The 22,996-nt window shown below is 37.4% G+C and overlaps 1 protein-coding gene across 1 annotated transcript; it reads left to right on the forward strand.

The window, feature by feature from the left end:
• Positions 1 to 381: 381 nt before the first annotated feature.
• On the forward strand, positions 382 to 22,291 carry castor1 (cytosolic arginine sensor for mTORC1 subunit 1). The gene is made up of 9 exons (XM_005803832.3): positions 382 to 688; positions 7,242 to 7,312; positions 9,507 to 9,700; positions 10,419 to 10,554; positions 12,682 to 12,805; positions 13,279 to 13,395; positions 13,811 to 13,893; positions 15,875 to 15,969; positions 21,070 to 22,291. Exons 1-9 carry the CDS (start codon positions 576 to 578, stop codon positions 21,139 to 21,141), a joined length of 1,005 nt encoding a protein of 334 aa, XP_005803889.1. The 5' UTR covers positions 382 to 575; the 3' UTR covers positions 21,142 to 22,291.
• Positions 22,292 to 22,996: the final 705 nt, after the last annotated feature.

Consider the following 22,996-nt stretch of genomic DNA (forward strand, 5'->3'; position numbering starts at 1 on the left):
CTTCATTTTTGTACAACTTAATTCACAGGAGTTGATAAACATAGTTTCATCTTCTCAACTTGTCTTTTATAATGTATTTGCGGCCAGTTCAACATATACTTAAACTGGCAGCAAACACAAGTACAAATTGTTCCCTTTGCTCTTTATTTTCACTTCCTCTCTAAAGTTTATATATTTATGTGTGTATATTTTCTAAAGTAAATTATTGTTTTGGGAACCACCTTTCCTTTATTTTGAAATTCCAATACGGAAGTAATATTTCTGCTCGTTCATCCAAACTTTTCCAAAGCACGTGCGAGTCATTTAAAAGCGTTGACCTGTAGCTTTAACAGGAGGGGGCGTGTCCGCGTAGGGCAGCCCCTTGTATTTAAATATACAGTAGTTCAGGGAGGCTTCTATCGTCGGATGTTTTTTTCGTCCTGTGAAACGAGCCTAGCGGGACGTGGGGGAGTACATCCGTCGGTAATGCTCCTCACTCGGGACTATATATAACATTTGAATGACATCGTCCAGCTAGAGAGACGCTTTCAACGCTAAAAGACGAGCGGAGAGAGAACTGCTCGTTTGCAAGAAATATGGACTTGCAAATACTGGATCACAGACTCCGGGTCACCAGCATATCCAAGAACGGGCTGGTCAATTACACTCACCCTCTAATAAAACTGATATTTCTCCGCAACAGGACGCGGTAAGTAGGCTTCCTGCTCTGGCCAGGTGGTTGTGAATCAGTCGGGTAATCCAGTTCGGATACATACAGCGCCTGCTCATTCACTGGGTGGCCGAGCTATTGTTGGGTTGTTTGTCTGTGCATGCCTCACTCTGCAGCTACGGTAGGGATGATGAACTGCAGTCCATGAAGCTGTTGACTTCAGGGAAGTGTATTTTCTCACATGGGTGCAAACTGGGAAAAAAACTTGCAGTTGTTGAATATCAACATTACTCATTTTTGTACTTTAGTTTTCAGTAAAACATTTATGTGACTACATCCTGTTTCATCTGTAGGTGTGATCTGAAGGTTGGCAAAAAAAAAAGTTGGGGTTTTTTTGTTATTTTTTGGTATCTAAAACACAAACTTGACCTTTTTGACTCCTAACCCACATCCATTTTTTAAGTTGTTTACATCTCATGATTTCAGATAATCCCTGGAAATCCAGATGTTGTTATGTAATTGTCTAGTTCTCTGGCTGCCCCACATGTGCATGGATAGAGGAAGAGCTCTACATCCACTGCTCTGTCACTAAGCTGATAACATGCAAACAAAAATAAGGAACATGTATCATCACACTGTTGTCACAAATCTACTGCTTGCTGTCGAAATTTCACACTGTTGTAAAATATCTTACAGCATTCATACCCCTAGAACCTTCTCACTTTTTATGTTATATCCACAATTTTTTAATGTATTGGTATTTCATGACATAAACCAGGAGTCTCAAACTCCAGTCCTCGAGGGCCGCAGTCCTGCAACTTTTAGATGTGCCTCTGCTGCACCACACCTGAAAAGAATATTTAGGTCATTAGCAAGGCTGGGAGAACTGATCTACACAAAGAGGAGGTAATTAAGCCATTTCATTCCAGTGTTTTGTACCTGTGGCACATCTAAAAACTGCAGGACTGTGGCCCTCAAGGACTGGAGTTTGAGACCCTGAAAACAGACCACCATATAGTTGCAGAAGTGTGACGTGGGAAGAACATGTTGCATATTTTCCTATTTCCTGTAAGCTGCAAAATGGAGTGATGCATTTGTCATCTCAGCTGCCCTGAGTCAGTATTTTGCTTTTACATCTGTGGGCTATGAGCTTTTTCAGATTTTCGTATCTAGAGACAGAAATGTTTGCACATTTGTTTGTTTTTGCAAAATAAGTCGGGTCAGTAAGTGTGAAAATTTATTTTTTTTCTTGTTCTACAAATGTGCTGTTGGATGTAGGTCTGGACTTTGACTGGGACAGTCTTGCATATGAATGAACATGTCTTGATAGCTTTGCAATTGATCAAAACTCTTTTTATTATTATTAGTTTCTGATGATGCACAGAAAAGTCCACAGTGAGATTTTCAAAACTAGCTTCATGTCCCAACGCTTCTTTAACCATCTAAACATCTTTGCCACTCATGTGCCTGACGGTTGTAAGCCTGTCACAATAACACATTTTGCTTAGCAATAATTTGTCCCAGAAGTTATTGCAATAAACAATAATATTGGTGTTTGAGTGAAAAAATGGTAATGGCATAATAATGCAAGTACAGCCTTGCATTATTATGCAAAGTGTTCATTAAAGTCTATTAGAATTTTAATTTCTAATGAAGATTTAACACTGGAATTGGAAGATATTTTAAATATCCAAAATAAATAAATAAAATGGTTACTGAAGTCTCTGTACACAAAAAGAGGCTTGAGACCAGCCTCTTGTCTGTGTCTTGAGACTGAAGGCTTTTGTCTTTGGTAGAGAGAAACGGAGAGAGACTCAAGAAAAACAATCAACTATGCAAATTTAAATTATAGAGGTTGTTTTAATTTATCGTGATTAATTGATGTATTGCTTATTACGACATGCTTTAAATTAAAATGGAAAGCACATGAACTTGTACTTTGAGACACTTCTTTCTGTATCTGTTCATACCTTGTTGTCTCCTGCCAGTTGAGTCATCGTGTTGAGTAATAAACTAAGTTTTAACATGTCTGCAAGAAATAAACTTGCCAAAAAATTATGACATACCTTTCTGCTTTCTGAAGTTTTCTCTGGCTGTATGATGAATAGAGTAATGCAGTGCTGCCCCTACCTCACTACCTCAGCTGGCTGAAATATACCTTTTCAAATGAATAAGAACAGCATTTTAGGGTGCTAGGATTTTCTTTTTCAAATGCAAAGAATATGCACAATTAAAGTGTTGCTATTAGACAGTGCTGTACATTTCTACAGAATTTTACAGCATAAATGCTATGATATAAAAAAAGACCATGCTAAATGCATTGGCCCAGAACTAACCAGTAAAATCATCCATGCCTACTTCCGTAGATCTCCACAGGCCTCTTATTTTGTTCTCTCTCTTTCTTAACATATTGTGTGTACTTTGATGTTACATCATCACACTTCTATGGTGGATGTGTTTTGCCTTGCTTTTCCTGTTCTTATTGTGTACTTTTAGTTTTTCCTCTCCCTGTAAAGCTACATTTGATTTAAAAGGGAGGAGTGTTGGAGAAAGTTGAGCAAAAACAAGCCTGGCTTGGCTTGAATGGCTTTCTCCCCTCTGCTCCTTTCAGGCCTTCCTCTATTCATTAAAGAACATCTCCCTGGCCTGAACACAGTGGCTTTGACAGCAGTTCTGAGAGGAATTTTAATGAGTGGATCTCTTACAGCATTGCAAATTGCATATTATTACATCGTAGATCTTCCTTAAACATCCATTACAAGAGGAGTTTTGGCACAGACTGAGGATTAAACTAGCTATGTTTACTCTGCCACTAATATTTAAAAAATTATGAATAAGGATCTAATCCATTCACAAAGTCTGACAAAGCATTCATTATGCATTCTTTGATTGTAGTCTTGCATTGTACTTTTAGGTGGGGATATTATCACAGCCCAGTATTTTTGGTGTTTCTGCATTGTGGATGTAGCCCTGCAGGCGCTACACTGTTCTCCTTTCTTCTGTTCAGCTGTTAAATAACAAGAGCATGGCTTGGAACAATGCTTCAACTGAGCCAGAAACCCAGTTTTTCACATTTCTGCTTCAGTGATCTTCTAAAGTTGAGGCTCTCATTCCACTTTATGTTCTCACTGCCCAACTCTAATCAAGGCTACATGCATTCTTTTGTACGAATTAGACATAAGCCAGAGTTTTCTCCGGTTCAACATATCAGTGAGTAACCCCTCCCAACTGTTGCTGTACACACTGCCCATCAGCAGGCTTAAAGACCGATCCCAAACCTGTCCACTTGTTAAGTTTGATTTTCTGGATGTATTGATGGTAAAAACAATTAACATTTCTTCCAATTACCACTTGCAAATTATTACTAAACTTATTTAATAACAGTGTAAACAAGAAGTTTGGATATGCTGCAGAAAAAGACACTTTTATTGTCTGACATTGAAGCTGCAGCATGTAACTTATAAAAATGTTCCTGGTCAGAAATAACCAGTAAGAGCCAGAGGAGGGTCTTAGTATCATCACACTCATGTACATGCTGCTCACACTCTTCCCCCTATACAGTGTGTACAAGCTCAAGATTTCTGATTTTGCTGCTAATGTCAGAGAAACCACCTAATGTTAGGAAAACTATTTATCTGCGGTTATCAACGGATTAATAGTTTTTCCCTTTCCCTCTGCTGTGCCACAGCTCCTCCTCCACACCGTAACCTCACATCAATGCTCAGACTAGTTAGCATAGCCAGCAATGACAACAGATAAATAGCTTTTCTTGTAATATTAGGTTGTTTCTCCTCCATTAGCACAGTTGAAGCAAACCGGCAACCTGGAGGTTGTACGTGTCGTGTGAGTAGCTCTTACACGAATGTGTTTGACATTACTCAGTCATTTCTTCTGACTCTGATTGGTTGTTTCTGACCAGGAGCGATACATTTCTGGAGATGGCAGTAGGACCACAGGGAGGAGGCAGAGGAGCTCAGTTTTTATTTTATTATGTTTTTTTCTCCACAGACTACCTGTCTCATATTATATTGTCAGTTTTAGCAAAAATGCACCAAAAAAAATTGTAAAAGTTATTTCCTGCTCAGATTCCTATTTTGTCCTTGTTCCCGTTTTAGGTCAGTTAAAATTAAAAATTAAATAATGAGCAAGGAGGAGAACTTTTCTTTTTGCTTTCTTCAAAGTCAGACATTTACATACACTAAGATCGCCATTTCTTTAAAAACATTGTAATCCCAGGTGATGATGCAATGGCTTTGTTAGCTTCTGATTTTAAGGCAACACCTCAAACGCATTTCTTTGTGGTGTGACTTTATAAAAAAAAAAAAATAGACCTTAACCAAACTATGCAAAAGAATGTAAAATGTTAAAGTATAGAAGTTGAGAGAACTTTGCCATCATCTGATGATATGTTGGCTAAGTTTTATTTCTTATATTTTGCATCAGTTTTCTCCTCTCTTATCATGTTTTCTCAGCTGGAATGTCGGTTGTAACCCCCCCACCAACACAACCAGCTGCCCTCGGCCAACAACTCTGCTACCACCCGTTGCTTCGTGCGGCTGGATCAAAGTACAGAGTCTTGTGTGCTTTGGTTTTCATCTCCTCTCTGTCTCTACCTGTTGCTTTCTTCGTCTCTTTAGGTTATTTTCCTTCCTGCATCAGAGGAAGGAGCTTATTTTTCCAGCCCATTACCACCAGCAATCACGCTGGGGCGGTGTATTGGAGTGCTCTGCTAACATTAGAGCTCCACAACACTTGGAACAGGCTGTGCCTCATCACAGATCCTCCATGTTTCTTCGTTTACCAAGCCTTATTTTCTCCTTGAAACTAAAATTGTCTTCCAGAAGAACATCTCTTGGAGATCCGTTACAAAACTTACAGTCTGGTTCTGGTCCTTCTCAGTATAAGGTGCTGTGAAATATTTGTCCTCTTACAAATTACCTTTTGTTCTTTCTTCTCTTGACACACTTTAAATGTTTCAGACAAAGATAACAAGAGTAAATACAAAATGCAATTTTCAAGGCTGCAGACCTGCTTTCGTTAAGCTCAGTATTCATAATTCAACATGAAAAAATAGACTGGCCAAAATGGCATCGATGAGAGAGTCACTAAGCCAAAAAAGAAAAAAAAAGCTCACTGTTGGAGAAGTGAGTGGTGTCTGTGGCTCATCAAGTTCACAGAGGGCACACAGTGTGGTGGGAGGTCTGGTATCAAACAAAGAATGAATATGCCTTATGTCAACGTGAACTCTTCAAAATGCCTAGGCATATTAAACTAAGCTTTTGTGAACTCTCTTACTTCACCAGACGCACGGAAAACTTTTTTCAAGCCTCAGGCCTAAATCCTAAAGAAAACCTGAGAGGGTGAACTAAATTCAGGAGAGAACTGAGAACTCTGTATGATGACTCTAGACGAGTTATCAAAGATCCCTTTCTCTTCATATGATGCATGATCAAACAGTTGCAGGTTCAATATTCTGTTAACGGACAAATCTATATTTTTACAGATTTGCTATCAAAAACTAATACTAATTTTGAGTAATTGCAATCTTTTGAAGCAATGAAGAGGATTGCAGTTGGCAAAAGTTGTAAGGTCTTTAATTTTGCTGTGTTCACCTTTGTATTTGGTAATAAACGGATGCCTCTCTTATCTATCTAATCTGTACTTTGCAAACAGGAAATCAAACAGATGTGGTTCCTTCATGTTGCTTGACAACAAGAAGTGAACATATTGCTTTTACTTCACTTGTTTCACTTGCTCATGCAGGGTTGTTGCACCTGCAGGAAACTGCGAGCTGCGGAAGGTGAAGGTTCATCAGGAAGCGAGAAGGTCTTTCTAACACAATGGGCTGGCAGAGCCTGCTAGCACAGCTGGCAGTTACTGTTGCAGTGTTTTCTCTTTGTGTCTTTCCCTCTTTGTCTCTCAGTGGTGTTATTGTCCAATCCCATGGCAGGGATTGGTTTTTGCTGAGTCAGGAGCTTTTGCTCTTGCACTCAGGCGTCAGCTCTAATAGCTTTTGCAGACTGATCTGCTGAGGAGGAAGGTGTATCCTCAGAGGGATACAATGAAGCAGGAAAATGTGATACTTCCTGTGGATGAAATGTCTGCCCTACAGATGTGACTTTTCATTCACAAATTAAAAGCCTTGCTTAACTTGGTAACTTGCATTTTTGTATTGTTATAACAGCAAACAATTTCTCCTAGCCACTCTTAAAAATAGGAGAACTTTTGCATAAGTTCTGAACAGCTTAAACATGACCTATGTGGTCTTTTGTGTCCAGTGGTTTGGGTAATGTGGGCTTCTTTGGCAATCTCATAAATGCTAAATTAGCTTAGATTTTAGGCTTAGTTTTATAGGTCAAATCAAAACTTAGAACCATTTTTCTTGAACTGTTTTCTGCAGTTTGTTTTGCTAAGTCTAGGGCCCTGTTTATGCAGAGACTGGATTAGGTGTGTCCGCAAATATTTCTCGTCATTTAGGCTGTGTGTCCACAGGACTCTGGGATGCACAGCATAACATTGCTATCTAACTCTCTAGTTTGTCATGCTCATTTTATTAATTCTGATCTTTTTTTACCTTCCTTCTCTATTCCAGATGCAAGTTTTTTAGCCTGACAGAAACACCTGAGAACTACACAGTCGTCCTTGATGAAGAAGGATTTAAAGGTAAAATAGTAATGCATAAACATGTAAAGGCAATTTAGAATTTCATCTTGATTCACAGGCTGGGCTGGGAAAGCAAACTGGACTACCTGCAGAAAATCCATCAATCTTCTAGCTCCTTACCATTGCTAAGGCCAATAGCACACAAACAGAGACATTTGTCATATTAATTTAAGTGACAAGATTAATGTTTGGCTTTCTGCCCAGAACATTTTGTACTTCACTAAAACCTCAAGTGCAGAACTTGGGCCTCATGGGTTTCTCCTTAAGCAAAATTCGAATGTATTTGATGGGCAAATAAGAACAATCTTTCTGCCCAACATCTTTGTCATGAGCAAAGATAGTTTCTTGATGTTCCTGAAAAGGTTTGGCAAGAATTTGTGTCTGAGTAAAAACTAACACAAAAAGTAAAGAGAAGGAATGTGTTACCTATTCCTAATGCTTCCTCTTTTTTCTTAAAAGGATAACAATTTTCTGCCTGAAGGAATGCTGAAATCAAGCACATCAGGGAGTTCAGTCCACTTTTTTCTCAGTTTCTGAGTGATGCTTTCTCTCAGTATTTTACATCAAAGTGTATGATGGCACTTTTTTGGAGATGCGATTGATTGACAAATAGATGTTTTGTTTACTGTAGATTAACAGATTCGTCATTGCCATACCCGCTGAAGCAGATGTTTGAAGGCATCCATTGCCTTCAGGGTTTTCTTGTTCTGAGTGCCTATTTTAGAAGCTAAGAGTTGGTGTATTGAGAAACCACAAGGGGCTGTCTGTGAAAAATTATGCCAACTAGAGCAAAGGCTCTTTGAAGGGGAGGAAAGAAAAAGGAGCATTCACAGTCAGTTGCTGTTTGGTAATGTTTTTAGTAAGGTTGACCCTTTACTGAAGCTTCCTGGTTGACCAGCAGTATCAAATTAAACCAAGCAATTGTTTATTTTCTATCATTTCCAAAGACATATTTAATTCTCCACACTACTGTAAAAATATGGTGGTCCAAATTTACAGAAAACAAGACTTTCTAGCATTTTTTAAGTGATACAGAATATTCTTATGTAGTGCTCTATTAATCACTATGTAAATGTATTTGCTTTTTAAAACGTCTTAATTTTACATAATGTCTCTGTACCTGCCCTAAGAAGTTATCTTGATCTTGTATTTTCTTTGCATGTTTTACTTCATGTTTCCTAAGTAGACATATTTCAATTATGGCTATCCAGCTTTGGAATCTTAGGAATTTACATTATTAAGATTTGCCTTCAAAAATCCTCTTAATTACCTATTAGCATGTCTGAATAGATAACAAATACTGAATACTGCATACTGGTACTTGGTCTCAGCCTTCCTGACTGGTGTTGGCACTGTGGCCTGTCTTGAGCATGATATATTCTTGTGCTGCTTTTGTGACATAAATAGTGGGAGTTCTTTAGCTCTCTGCTTAAGGGGAAAGATGGAAGATAGCATTTCTGTTAGGATGGTAAAAACAGGAAATAGTAACTTTAAACTGCCTGATAATTTAGGACCTCAAGAAAGTAGAAAATGGATTGCATAAAATCTAAATGAGCTGACTTTATTGAGCTTCAGCATCAAATCCTATATGCCTGCATTAAGGACTAAAATCCTCCATATATAGTGCCCCTATTGTACCTCATTGCCTATTTCTGGTGTTAACATTGATAAACTGACTTTTATAGATGAAATTCTAGCACTTTGTTGTAGCTTTCACACAGTGTAGTCCAGAGGTAGATGTGTCTTGAATGATCATTAAAGGCTGTGGCACAAAGTTTATCAACAGAATAAAGTATCAGTAAAAGCTTGTAGTACCAAATCAAAGCTTTAATTATTAACCAATTTATTAAATTGAATCAGGAAATGCTGGAAAGTAAGAAATGTTCACCGGATTTTCTGTATTTGAATCCAAATAGAAAGTACACATCAACTCTTGCTAAGTTAATGTTAAAGCAGGCTGTTGCAGCAGGCTTCTCTTGAGTCGCCTCCTGCTGGACATATGAAAGAATGCACGTCTGAGACACTTGTACATTGCTGTTGTTATTCAATACAATAAGACTATTTCCATGTATCATAGGGTATGCTCAAAAGCTTACATTTTTATCTTGATTTGCCATGTGGATGATCATGGACAGAAGGCCATGTTGTTCGTGGTTCGACACAGATCACTCTTTCTTCCCTTGACATTTGACAGAGCTGGCGCCCTCGGAGCACCTCCAGGTCGAGAGCTCCATCTGGCTGCCCCTCAATGTTGCCTCCAACGGCAACGCCTCCAGCAGCTCCCAGGCTGTCGGTGTGACAAAGATTGCCAAGTCGGTCATCGCTCCGCTTGCCCAGCAGCACGTTTCCGTCTTCATGCTCTCCACATATCAGACTGACTTCATCCTGGTGAGCGTCCTCTTAAAAACATTTGCAGAAATCTGTTGAATTTCTTCCTACCCGTGGGAAGCTTTTAGTCTCCATGGTCTGAACCCCATCAGACAAAATAGACCACCATGTCTGCATTTTGAGCTAAAGTCATTTCTGACAGAGCTGACAGCATCAGAAAATTGGTTGATGTATTACATGTCAAGAAGTAAATGAGCAAAAATGTTTAACAACATGGCAAACCACTGCGTCAGCAGGAATATTAATGGTTTACTTGCTGACTGAACTGTTTAAAGACTGCATTCTTTGGGCTTTAAAACATGTCATCTAAATATATGCAAATGTAACATTACATTTACATACACACCCCTGTTAAAATGCCAGAACTTTGTGATCTTAGATAAAAGAAGCCATGCTAAATAAATTAAAAAGGCAAATAATGTGACATTCATCCTGTTCACCTACAACTAAATCTGTATGTAAAAGAAGCCCAGAAAGTTTTTGATAAAAAATATCAGTTTAAATGTCTGTACACTTATGCAGAAGGTTGTTTTTTCAAATTCTCATTTTTTCAATGTCTCTTCTAAACAGCTCATATTTGTAGTTAAGTTGTGGAGAATAAAAATAGCTGTAATATTAACAGGGGTGTGTAGACTTTTAGGAGCTCCTGTATTCAACACAGTTTTAAAATGTTACATACAGTACAGTGTTTCAGTTTGTTCCCAATATTTGTTTGCAGGTTAGAGAGAAAGACCTGTCAGTTGTCATCAATACGTTGAATGAGGAGTTCAACATTTTTAAGGAGGTGGAAGGAGAGTATGTGCCTGTGGGTTGCCAGGACTTTACCAACGGCCTCTTGAAGAACGCCAAAGAAGGTTTCAGCATGAATTTTCTTAACTTTCAAACATTCACCAGACTTGCCTGAGGGACTCTAACTCTAACCTAGAGCAGAAAAAGTGTTAACAATCTTGTAAAAAACTTGTTTGCTCACATTTTATTTAGTTAAAAATAGAGAATATATTTTTCTTTCCAATGATAAAACCAAATAAAGAAGTAGCATTCATTGTAATCCAATTAAAAAGTAGCAGGAAAAGATTAGGGTTTCTATAGCAGCATATTTGTGAAAGTAAAGTCATATTTTTGACTTAAAAAGAATAAATAAAAATATTAATATGTTGGAGATTTCCTACTTAATTTCTCTAAAAATGTTTTATTTCTTAGCCCTGTTTTTGACTTAGACTGTATTTCTAATCAAGTGGTTTTCAACAGCCACACTCAAATGTTTGTTTTTTTTTGTTTGTTTTTTTTACTGGTTCTGTGGAAACTTGTAGCTTCTTTTGTTTGACCAAACCAGTTTCATCTACACTGCCACAACTTGCATGTAGTTTTAGACAGCTTGTTTTCTTTACTTTTAATTTGGTACAAGATGAGATTCTTCTACATAAATCATTCTTCACAAAGTAGTTATGGCTTGTTCAAACATCACTTTCGTCTGTTTTCCAAACTTTTGCTATATATAGGTAATCAGTATATTTAATCATTGATCTATTGTAAGCCTATTTCAAGATATTCTTACAAATTTGTACATTTCACTTCTCCACTTTTTCTGTTAAGCTAAAAAAACTAAGTGCAAGACTGTGTGGTTAGTAAAATTTAATGATCAAACTAAGATTTGGTGATGATGGCCATCCCAGTTTAAAGGATTTAGATCTGTATTCAGCAGGACAGTAGAGAATTTAGATAGACATCACTAGAAGAACAGAATCAACAAAGTCTGCTTTAGGTTGCATACAGAGTAGTTATTCTGCACTAAATGGTGGCATCCTTTATAGGAAGCTGTTATTATGTAATCCTAAAGTTTAGAATATCCTGAAAGGTTCATTCTTACACAATCTCCTATGTCTTTGCATCTCCATTGGGATCCTGGCATTTTAACGGCTCTTTGGATCAACTGACTTTTTAAACTGAATGTAAACTGTCTCATAAATACGTCAGAGGTCGTCGGTTGTGTCCACATGTTGTCAGTGTGGACTTTTAGTTCAGCAGAGGAAATCAAGGTTTGTTGGAGATTTATTTATGGGTTCTAGAGCAAATGAGGCTAACAGTGCAAGATTTCAGGTGATATGTTTACAGGTGGTTATATTACATTAAGAAACGTTTTATTGATTTAAAGTAAGAGAGACTGATTACAGAAACGAGCTGTGGGTTGTGCTAAGTTGTTTCCAGTGAAGTAACTCAAGTACTATGGGAGAAGAACAAAGAAATAACATTGAATGCTTTGCTACATTTATGTCTATTATTATTATTAATAATTATTTCATGAATCTGGATTATACTGTAAGTGGGATTAAATTTTGGGCAGCAAAATTCTGCACAATAATGCATAGGACAGTCTGCTTTAATTTGATGGTCATCAGCATTATGAACCGATGTGCCTTTTAAATCAGTTGTCGGATTTATCAATACCCAGGTGTTTAAAAGCTGGGATTGGCCCAGTGAGGCCCACAAATGATGCCCATTGTAACAGTTGTGCCAACTGATAATGGAAACTCTTAAATTTGTTTATCCCAAGTCATTCACATTTGTGAAGTGGAATAATACATGTAACTCTAGTTTCTCTTTTTGCCACGTAGATAACACTGGCACAGCATTTTCTACTAGAGGATTTATACATAATGCTAAAATTAAGCTGCAAAAGATTATAGAGGATTAGGAATTAGATGGAAAATATCAACTGAGTCTTTGACCTGATAATTAATGTTCAATATTTTTGTTGTGGGATTAAAAATATTAGTTGAGTTTTTTTGTTGAAATGAAATGTTATGGGTCTTTTTTTCTTTTTAGACTCCAGTTGTGGACTTGATCCTTCCAGAAAAAAAATATGTGTTTTTCTTTGGCTTAAATTAGTTTATTAAGAGATTAAATTGACTTCATCCTTTTCCTCAACCAAACACCAAGCACATCCAAATTTTAAGGCGTTGTTGTGTTTGCTGTTCCTCCAGCCGTCCAGCCCACAGTTCACCCAGTGCTGATCCCACAGAACCAGTTCTGCGTCATGTCTCTGGACCCGGACACGCTGCCGTCCATCGCCACCACGCTCATCGATGTCCTCTTTTATTCCAACAGGTGAGATCAAATTTCTTCACAGTACTGCACTGAAGCACAAGATGGCAGCACACAATCTCATTTCATTATTCGCTCAAACCATGTGAAATGACACCAGGTTGCTTTTGTATAGGTTTTGCACTCTGACTGTATTGCTGTAATTATTTGTTAAAACTGATAATCAAATGTGGGAAACTGAAAATAGACGAAGCAGGTTTTTTTTCAAAATTCTTATTTTTGTCTTGTATTATGTTTTTACTTTTTTAAAAAACTTTTTCATTAGCTGAAAGCTGAAGTCATCAAAATGACAGAAATAAACACTTGAATTCTCAAAAGAATGAACCTATTTAGTATGAGAATTACTTTCTAAAACAAATGTATTTTTCATTGATAATTGCATTTAGAGATATACACATGTATAGCTAAATAAAATGCAAAATGAATATTTTTGCTGCCATTTGTTTTTGTCATTCTGAATGCGTTTTTGTGTTTAGTCCTAAGGAAGAAAGCGAATCGTCTACGGGTCAGGACTTGGAATGTATCAAGTTCTTCTCCTTCTCCCTCATCGATGGATACATCTCATTAGTGATGGACACTGAGGCTCAGAGACGGTAAGGATACACTCACCATATAGACATGTTTGTAGCTACCATTAAAACAAATAAATGACACCCTGTTAGAAAACTTATTCAGAAATTAATTTGTTTGTAATTTTGTGGTCCTAACATGCCCAGTCTTCATGTTATTATATTGAACTATTATCAGTTGTTTTAGAGCAGGGGTGCCCAAAGTGGGTCCTTGAGGGCCAGCATCCTGCATGCTTTAGTTCTCTCTCTTAGCAAGTCAATGTTCATCGTAGCCCTTGTAATGATCCATCATTTGATGCAGGTGCGTTATACCAGGGAGAGAACTAAAACATGCAGGATGCCGGCCCTCCAGGACCAACTTTGGACACCCCTGTTGTAGAGTATACATATTTGATCATTGTTTCTTAGCTTATAGTAAAGCAATATCATATTGTTCCAGGTTTCCTGCTGACCTCCTGTTCACCAGCTCCTCCGGGGAGCTCTGGCGGATGGTCCGTATAGGTGGTCAACCGCTGGGTTTTGGTGAGGCAATCTGCTTGACCTTTTTTCTGATTTTGACAGAACAATAACCACTTTAACGTCAAGTTTGAAGTGGTCTGTATATCTATTTACTTTATACTAGAGCTTAAATGAGCAATAAAAATAGCATTTCTCTATTTAAATATTTTACCAGTACAACCTTTCTAAGACTCATCTTATAACTTTCAACATTATTGAAAAGATTTTATCAAGCAAAATGATAAAAATGAACAAATATCAATGTAGTACTTAAAAGCTGTCACAGGAATTGAACACACTGAAAATTCTTAGTTAATGTGTATAAATGCAGTGCATTTGATATTATTATTATTCCCGAATAACCATGAAAATGTGATGTATGTTGTTGTCTCCTGTTCAAGTCTTAACTGTTAAAAGGGACATATCATACAAAATTAACATTATGCACATGCTTGTACTTCCATTTGGATCTTTAATGCTTAAACAAACAATCCAAGCGTTAAAAAAACATCCACATGTCTAGCAATAAATAATTTTTTTTGGTTTCTGGAAACTAGCTGTTTTACCATTGTATGTGCTGGAAAATGCAAATATTTTGATGTTGACTTGCCAATCAGAAACCACTTTCTGCATCTTTAACCGTTGTGCAGGAGTCTCCACTTCTTCTACATGAGAAATAAAAGTTTGTTCATTGGAAAGATAAACCCATACTGGTTGGTTTTAAAATTTAAATTTCTGAATCAACTTTTCTCACCATTCAACCACATCACATCTGCCTGTGCATTCTGTGGCTGCACTAACTCTATGTACATACAGGAAATCTTGATCTCAATTCTGAATTTTTGCTAAAATCTGATTTTTGGGGGGGGATTTTGTTCTTCCAACTAATTAAATGTGACCACAATGAGACTTCTGTGTAAATGGCTTGCATCCTCAGATTGCCCCACATGCACAAAAGAAGAACATTGACATGACACAACAGCACATTGTTTAAGAAGGTAATAATTTTTTAGCCATTTATGGATCAATTTTATTATTTATACTGCAATGAGTGGTAACAGCACCATTCTAGAAACATAATGACTCAAACGAAGCTAACTAATAGCAGTGACATTTTGTGGAGCATATACTGCAACTTCTGTAGCGAAGTTTGTTTGGATGTTTAGTCAGAGATGGGAGTGGTCTGATTCAGTGATACAGACATCTTTCATGAGTTCATAAGTAATGGCTGGTTTACCAGGACTCTTAATTTTACTGCACAGTAATACAACAACTCTGGATTAATATATTTTCTATATTTTAGCAAATGATTTTCTGGTACTGATTAACATTCTGGACAGAACCAGCATTTGATCCAGACATATATTTTATACTGTGAAAAGTTAGAAGTGAACATCCAAAAGGTGCCCTCATACAAAATATGTTAATTTCCTGATATCTAGTAGGTAAATTCCAGCTTTTGTTTTTGACTGTGCTTTCCACAGAAAGCAGGGTGGTTGTTTCCATTGAAACGGAACTGTGAAGACTAACATAAACATTTTCAAAATTTAAAAAAGCAAAGAAATTCACAGAAAACTCCAGCATTTTTTTATGTGCATTTGTATTGATTTAGAATTACAAAAATGAGCGAACAGAACAAGATCTTGGAGTGAAAGCTGTTGAATATTTTGAAGAAACCATGATCTGCGGTGTAGATTTGTATAGAACTGGATTTCCTCTCCTCCTGAACATCCTTATTACTAATATAAAACTGGCTTGAGGCAGAGCTGTCACAACTTAAGTTTTTTTCCATGTTTAAAATACCCTAAAGATCATGCCACTCTGGGCAGTGAGCCATATTGCCCATATCAAGAACTGCCACTGGCAACAACTGTTTTGCAGTTATTTATTTTGCATCAAAGCATCTCTGCTTTTATCTTATTATTGCAGTACTATAATCTATGAACCTATAATCTATAATTATGTGATACTTTTACATTGATGGCATTTCCTCCTTGTGTTTCAGATGAATGTGGCATAGTCGCCCAGATATCTCAGCCCCTGGCAGATGGTGACATTTCTGCCTATTACATCAGCACCTTCAGCTTTGACCATGCTTTGGTGAGTCCAGAAGGTTTCCCTATGACACCTGTAGCGGTAGAAACTAAATGTATTTGGGTAAATGGTTTTTGTAATCTTCACTTATCTCACTTTGTTACATACTTCTGGTTTGAGTAAGCATCTTGATGATAAAAACTAGATTCTGAAAGTTATTTTCTTAAAGATTCAGCTGCTTGGATCTTTTGTCATCTTCCTGAAGACATATGATTCAAACTTAAGGGATTTTTTTTGTACGAGTAATTCAGTCTTATGACTAGGAGGAAAAATTCTTGCAGCATGTAAAAAATGACCCTCTTAAGTGGAAAATTATGTCTTTACTTAGTCTTTACTCACAGGTTGGAACTTACTCATTCTTTTAATTTCCATGCACTTGAGATATCCTGATTATTCAAAATGTGAAAAACGTATATTCTGGCATTTTGATACTTAAGTTTTTGGAATCAGACTTGTGTACCTTCTCAGATTCCCAAGCAGCTTTGTGATTTCCTGACATCATGATTATTGATTTTTATCAGACTTTTTTTTTCTTTTTGTACCCACATTGAAAGGTAATTTCTGCCAACCGGTTCATTTTAAAATGGATTGGGCACAATTATTTTTCCATGGAAACTATCAAAAAAATTAAAACAACATAAAGCTGCATACAAACTTTTGAGACAAATAGCCAATAAAATGTATCTTTTTATCTTTTTCTTGATTATTACCGTTCTTTTCCTTGCTATTTGCAATCTTACATGTCAATAAAGTGCAAAACATTTGTGTAGCGAGGCTCTACTTTCCATTGCAATACCATCCATACATCCATCCATTTTCTTCCGCTTTATCCGGGGTCGGGTCGCAAGGGTAGCAGCTTCAGAAGGGAGGCCCAGACGTCCCTCTCCCCGGCCACTTGTTCCAGCTCCTCCGGGAGAATCCCGAGGCGTTCCCAGGCCAGCCGAGAGACATAGTCCCTCCAGCGTGTCCTGGGTCTCCCCCGGGGCCTCCTCCTGGTGGGTCACGCCTGGAACACCTCACCAGGGAGGCGTCCAGGAGGCATCCTGACCAGATGCCCGAGCCACCTCAACTGAAAGTAATCTTGTTTCCGGTGAGAGTTGGACTCTCACTGGAAAAGAGCCCGACTTACTGCCAGCAATGCGGTCATACAGGGACCTGACAGCCCGTATCAAAGGGCCCGGTACCCCATACTCCCGGAGAACCCCCCACAGGGCTCCCCGAGGGACACGGTAGATCGCCTTCTCCCAAGTCCACAAAACACATGTAGACCAGTTGGGCGAACTCCCATGCACCCTCCAGGACCCTGCTGAGGGTGTAGAGCTGGTCCAGTGTTCCACGACCAGGACGAAAACCACACTGCTCGTCCTGAATCCGAGGTTCGACTAGTAATCCGACGGACCCTCCTCTCCAGGACCCCTGAATAGACCTTGCCAGGGAGGCTTAAGAGTGTGACCCCCTTATAATTGAAGCACACCCTCCGTTCCCCTTTTTGAACAGGGAGACCACCACCCCAGTCTGCCAATCCAGGGGAACTGCCCCCGATGTCCTTGCAATATTGCAGAGTCGCATCAGCCAACACAACCCTGCAACATCCAGAGCCTTAAGGAACCCCGGGCGAATCTCATCCACCCCCAGGGCCCTGCCACCGAGGAGCTTTACCACTGCAATACCCTTACAGAAAGAAGATGCATATGATCAGCTGTTGGGTGTCAATCAGGCTGACAAACCTGGACACTGCATTTTATTTCCATTTTCCTTGTAAAAATGTTCAACATCCGTCAGGTTGTGCGTGAATCAGCGGTCCCTTTTCAAACCCAACCACAAATTCTCTGTCAGACTGAGAGTTAGGCTTTGACTTGGCCAGTTCCACAGCTTCCATCTTGTTGTCTTCAAACCATTTCTGTATTGTTTTAGCTGGAAGCCTCAGGTTGTTCTTCTGCTGAAACATAAATGCTTTTTTAGTAGTCCTCTTCCATATGGAAACAAAACACGGAGGAGAATCCACGCTTTCTGATTGGCTACCTGTCACATTCAACATACTGCGTTAAAGCTCCCAGTCGGGGAAAAACCCTGATTTAGATCGGAGCGGCAACGACGATCTACCTTAACACACCACACAATCTTAGAAAGACCAACGTGCTAAGAGTGTCTTAAGGGGAAAAATAGGAGCAAAAAATCATGTAGTGTGAACTATTGTATCAGGTAGTGGGATGTGCCCATCTTCTCTAATTAAATCTAATTATTACTGAAGGGCAACATAATATACAGACTTCATAAGCTGCACTCTTTTGGTTGAATGCAGTATTTATTTCCACTTTGGCTTTATGTTGTTTAGTTTTTTTTTTTCAAGTGAGTTTTTTGTTAATGGAGACTGAGAATCCATTTTATTTTTTGTTTTGTTTATTTTGTTTATCAGCTCAAGTGTTAAGTGTTCTTTTGAAAATAAAGTGTATCTATCTTTGGCAGGAAATCGCATGCATTATTACATCATTTCCATTAAATCAGTGTAAAAAGGTCTTCAAACAATATTATCGTTTATCGCAATAATTTTTGAGACAATTAATCGTTGAGCAAAATTTGCTATTGTGACAGGCCTAGTCATGGGGCCCAAGTTTCCTGGCAGCGCCACTGGCTATAGGAAATCCTTTTCTGCTTACACACATCACTATCTACTATTAATATTTAAGCAAAATTGGACAATATAAGTTACAACAGCATTGTATTTCACTCTGGGATTAATACATATTCTTGAATTGAATTGGATCACATCAAGACTTCCAGTCTAATGAAAAACAAATTACAGCTTGTTGTCACTGGTTTCCACTTGTGATTTTTTTTTTCTGAAGTTAAATTGGTGGACTTGAAATTGTTTGGAAATTTGCTTTCTTATCTTCCCAGATAGCTGGGCAGCACAGTTGCTCCTCTAAGATATTTTCCTTAGTCTTTCCATCTTAGTATTATATTAATACACTTGTAGCAAAACTGCCTAAAATCCTGCTTTTGTAACTATTACTTACTTCCTGTGAGACAACAGCAAGTGTAGTCTCACTTGCTGCTGATCAGTTAATTATACACATTTGATCAGCTCAAAGAAAAAAGTGATTTTGATGCATTAATTGATTACTTCAATATTATGTTAAACATTTTCCATAGTTGAAGGTACTTTAGCACATGTTTTTTTTGGTTCTGGCTAAAATTACATATTTTTTGGTCTCATCTTTCAGTGGTTTTCATCTGTGTTTAAAATTATTGTCACGCCTTGAACAGCTTTGTTTGGGTGCTCCAACACCCTGGAGAATCTGGATTGTAACTTATGTATTGCTCTAGCTCTTTGTATGATGATTGCAAAGCAAAGAGGTGTATTCTGAAACTGTGGAAGTCCGATTTAGCCCCCAAGTTTCAGACCTGATTAACTGACCTTGTAAGTATCCTACATGTGGAAAGATTGGGATACAAACTTTCTGGTACACTCTGAAGTTTTCTAGAATAAAATGTTGGACTATGTGACGGACTAATGATGCTCCCTTTACTCAACCACTTTACTCAAGTGTCTTCCAGATAAGATGGACAGTTGATGAGCAAATAACACAGTTGTGAAATCTGTCCCAGCCTTTTATTTATGTATTTATTAGTTATTTTATTATCATTTTTATTTATTTGCTTGTGTAACATTGACACTTTTGTTTTGTTTTGTCATTTTTTGTTGTTCTGTTGTCTCAGGTGCTTATTGTCTTTGTGTCCTTTAATATAATTTTATTTGAAAATCTTCATAGTATTAAAAAATATATATATATATATATATATATATATTTTCCATAGTTTAATGAGCAATGCCCAACTGTTTAGTCAGTGTCGTCTCCTATGTCAAGTGATGAATGCTAATCACATGTAAATCTGGTGAGGTTGGGCGTTTGCGTGTTTTTATGTCTATGTCATGACTCTTAATGTTCCACCCAATGAATGTTTTAGTTTGTAACTCCTTTCCATGCCTCGCAGCATGTCATAGAATTACATTGTGTAATCATAATCGTTCTTTAACCTTGGAAAAAAAAAAACACAAATGGGCTCTAATAATAGTGAACCTGACGACATGCATAGGAAATCATTTTTATAAAGTTCAACCACTTTTACACTTCTGAAAAAGTCTCCAAAATGACTAGTTGATAAAGGTAAGTAGGAGTAGGAGTATTCCTCTTTTGGTTGAATTTTAAGTATTCCTACTCCTACTCCTAGAGTATAGCAGAGATAATCTTCCATGATAATGGAGGCAGAAGAAACGGGTAACTTCCCGAGGTCAACTTTATAAAAATAAAAAAAACCTATTTCAAAAATAAAATATCTCCCTTTAATTAATATTAATATTACCACTGTTCACTACTGGTGTCATCTTCCTAATGAACCTATATACATGGCAGTGTCTTTATTTTTTTGGTAAAATGACGCATAACATTTTTTGTAAATTGAAGAATAGAAAATAACTGGAAATGAGATAAAAAACACTCGGGACAAATGCAACGACCAAATGATTAAAGGCATTCCTAACTGGTTGCAAAACCAAACCTTCGTCACTGCAGCTATGGGAGGTTACTGCCTGGCCTCTAATATAGCAAATTATAATTATTTAGTATTTATTTAGGTTAAATAAATTCACTTCATCTAGCTGAATCTTTATATTGGCAGTTCACAAATATTTTATTTCATTGCATTGGTCTGTTTTTGTATTTCTATCAATGTGCAACCTGTGAAGACTGGCTAATTATAACCTATACCCATTTGCTCGTCCTGTTATGTTCCTGCTGCTTAACCTGTCCATATATTATGTCATCTCTTTATTAAGAAAATTCTCTTTTATGCTTTTCATGATCTTTTATTTCAGTACTTTTTGTTTTAGTTAGCTTTCAAACCCCCTTTTCCCTTTTTTTTTCAGTGGGACAAGGTTCTGATAAAACCTATAAGCTTTTATAGCAGACCAAAAAGGGGTTTGATGGAACAAGTGGTTTATAATGTATTTTTAACTCTTATGAGCGTGTGTATTCTTCGCATAACTATGTTTCTAATAAAAATATAGGTAAAGTAAATAAAAGTTCTGTAACTTTTCTTTTCCAGGTGCCCGAAGAAGACATCGTGAGTGTGACGGACATGCTCCACCACCAGAGGAATGAACCATCCACCACTTGACTCGTCGTGTCCTCCCCTCCTTGGTCAGTTCTTCTTGGACAGCGGTATCAGGAAAGGATGTTAACTGTGCCTAGATCCTCACTGCATCGCCAACAGTATTAACAACTACGACTTTGCCATTAAAACCAGGAGCGCTTCTTTATGACTTCTCTAAAGCTCGTCTGTGACGCTTCTTGTCTTAGCTAAGCTAGAAAAGATTTGCAGACAGCCCCACCAAACCCCAGGGGGCCTTGAAGGACACACATGATGCACATGATGGAGACAACAACGCACTTATACAATTCAAATCAGAAATTCAGGCATGAACAGGTAAGATAGACTCTTTGTATTTATGCAAGATCCTATGATCTATGTCTGGTATAAAGTCAAAGTATTCTACAGGACTTCCTCATGTGGCAAACACAGACTACATAGTCTTCCTTTTATATGTACAGCTTGAATAATGAGACTAATGCTGGGTTCTTTTGGTTAATTAGGAGAAAATGCATAGTATTTTTCCCTGTTACATAAAAGGCATGTACATGCACTTTGGAAGGTCCATAAGCAGCAGATAGGAAAAATGTGCAAAGTTATCCAAAGTGTTCTCTGTCAAAGATCTCTCTAATTGAAGTTGGATGTTTATGCCTTGTGGTTGCAATCAGCCCATTAATAGTAACTGACACAGCCATTAAAACATATTTCTTTAGGCAATTAATTGTAGTTTACTCATTTCCTGGAAGCTGAGCATCAAAAATCATCCCTTACCTTTTTAAAATGCAAACATGACAAGAAGATTGTGGGAGAATGTCATATTATTCCAAGCCTTCTCAGCAACCTTCGAAGGAAAGACTTGAAAATGTTATAGCTATAAGCTGTAATTCCAGAATTGGTTTCGTAATTTAGCTCCTCAACAAGTACAAGTATGTGGATATCAGGTTTCTAACTCCATAGCTAAAATATGTGAGAAGTAACCTGTTAATTATTTTTCATCTAAGAGTATTATGAGAGTTCTTTAACACAAGTTGTAGCTCATTTTCCTTTGATAAGAATGAGGAGTGTGAAATTCTTTTTTATAATGAGTCAGCATTTTTAAACAACAATGTCATGGTCAATAACACTATGTCTTAGTTTTTGCTACTTGCACAATAAACCTATGACTAATAAATTTCAATCGGAAGTTGTTGTTTTTTTGGTACAACTACGTTTTCTACCATTTCTGAAGTGTTCTGTAAACCTTTGTAACTTTTGTGCTGCTTTCTTCAATAAAAAACAGATTATATAAAAAAAATCTTATTTTTGTCACTGTAAAGTGAAATTATTTTGTACATTGTAAGCCAAGAGCATTGTTGAAATGTTAAGTACCTCATGACATCAAGGTATTTAGTCATTTAGGCTTTTTAAAAAAGGGAACTGATATGGTGATTAAAACATTATTGATGGATTTCTCATCACTGTATCTTTAAAAGGAAGTTTTGAAGTCACTGTCAACAATGTCATTACTTCACATCTAAGAACAAGGATTCAGGTATAAAAGTCTGTCTTAAAGGAGGACAAGTTCAGTAAATCTTTGCACCTAGATATTCAGTACAAGGCTCACATCAGTGACAGCGCTGAAATGGCTATTAGTATAAAAAAAACAAGGCACCTGAGACGGCCGGACCTTAGGAAACAACGCATTTTCAGAACTAAAAACTCAAGCTATTTGGCTTCACTGCTGGCTTCAAAGAACGGTTAGTTTTGGATGAAAAATAAGGTGTTGGTTGCTTTTGTTATTTTTCTTCATTTTTAATCTAAAGACTCTAAAGTTGTATATTTAAATGTCAGATAAAGAGTTAATTTATAAAAACTGAGATGAAAAGGAACCAGAGCATATCCT

This window comes from Xiphophorus maculatus, chromosome 12 (assembly GCF_002775205.1).
Source record: "Xiphophorus maculatus strain JP 163 A chromosome 12, X_maculatus-5.0-male, whole genome shotgun sequence".
Lineage (NCBI taxonomy): Eukaryota > Metazoa > Chordata > Actinopteri > Cyprinodontiformes > Poeciliidae > Xiphophorus > Xiphophorus maculatus.

Coding starts and splice junctions, on each gene's coding strand:
- castor1 (XM_005803832.3), top strand. CDS start 576: ATGGACTTGCAAATACTGGATCACAGACTCCGGGTCACCAGCATATCC. Junction 12,806..13,278: donor GTCCTCTTTTATTCCAACAG/GTGAGATCAAAT, acceptor TTTTGTGTTTAG/TCCTAAGGAAGAAAGCGAAT. Junction 13,396..13,810: donor GACACTGAGGCTCAGAGACG/GTAAGGATACAC, acceptor ATATTGTTCCAG/GTTTCCTGCTGACCTCCTGT.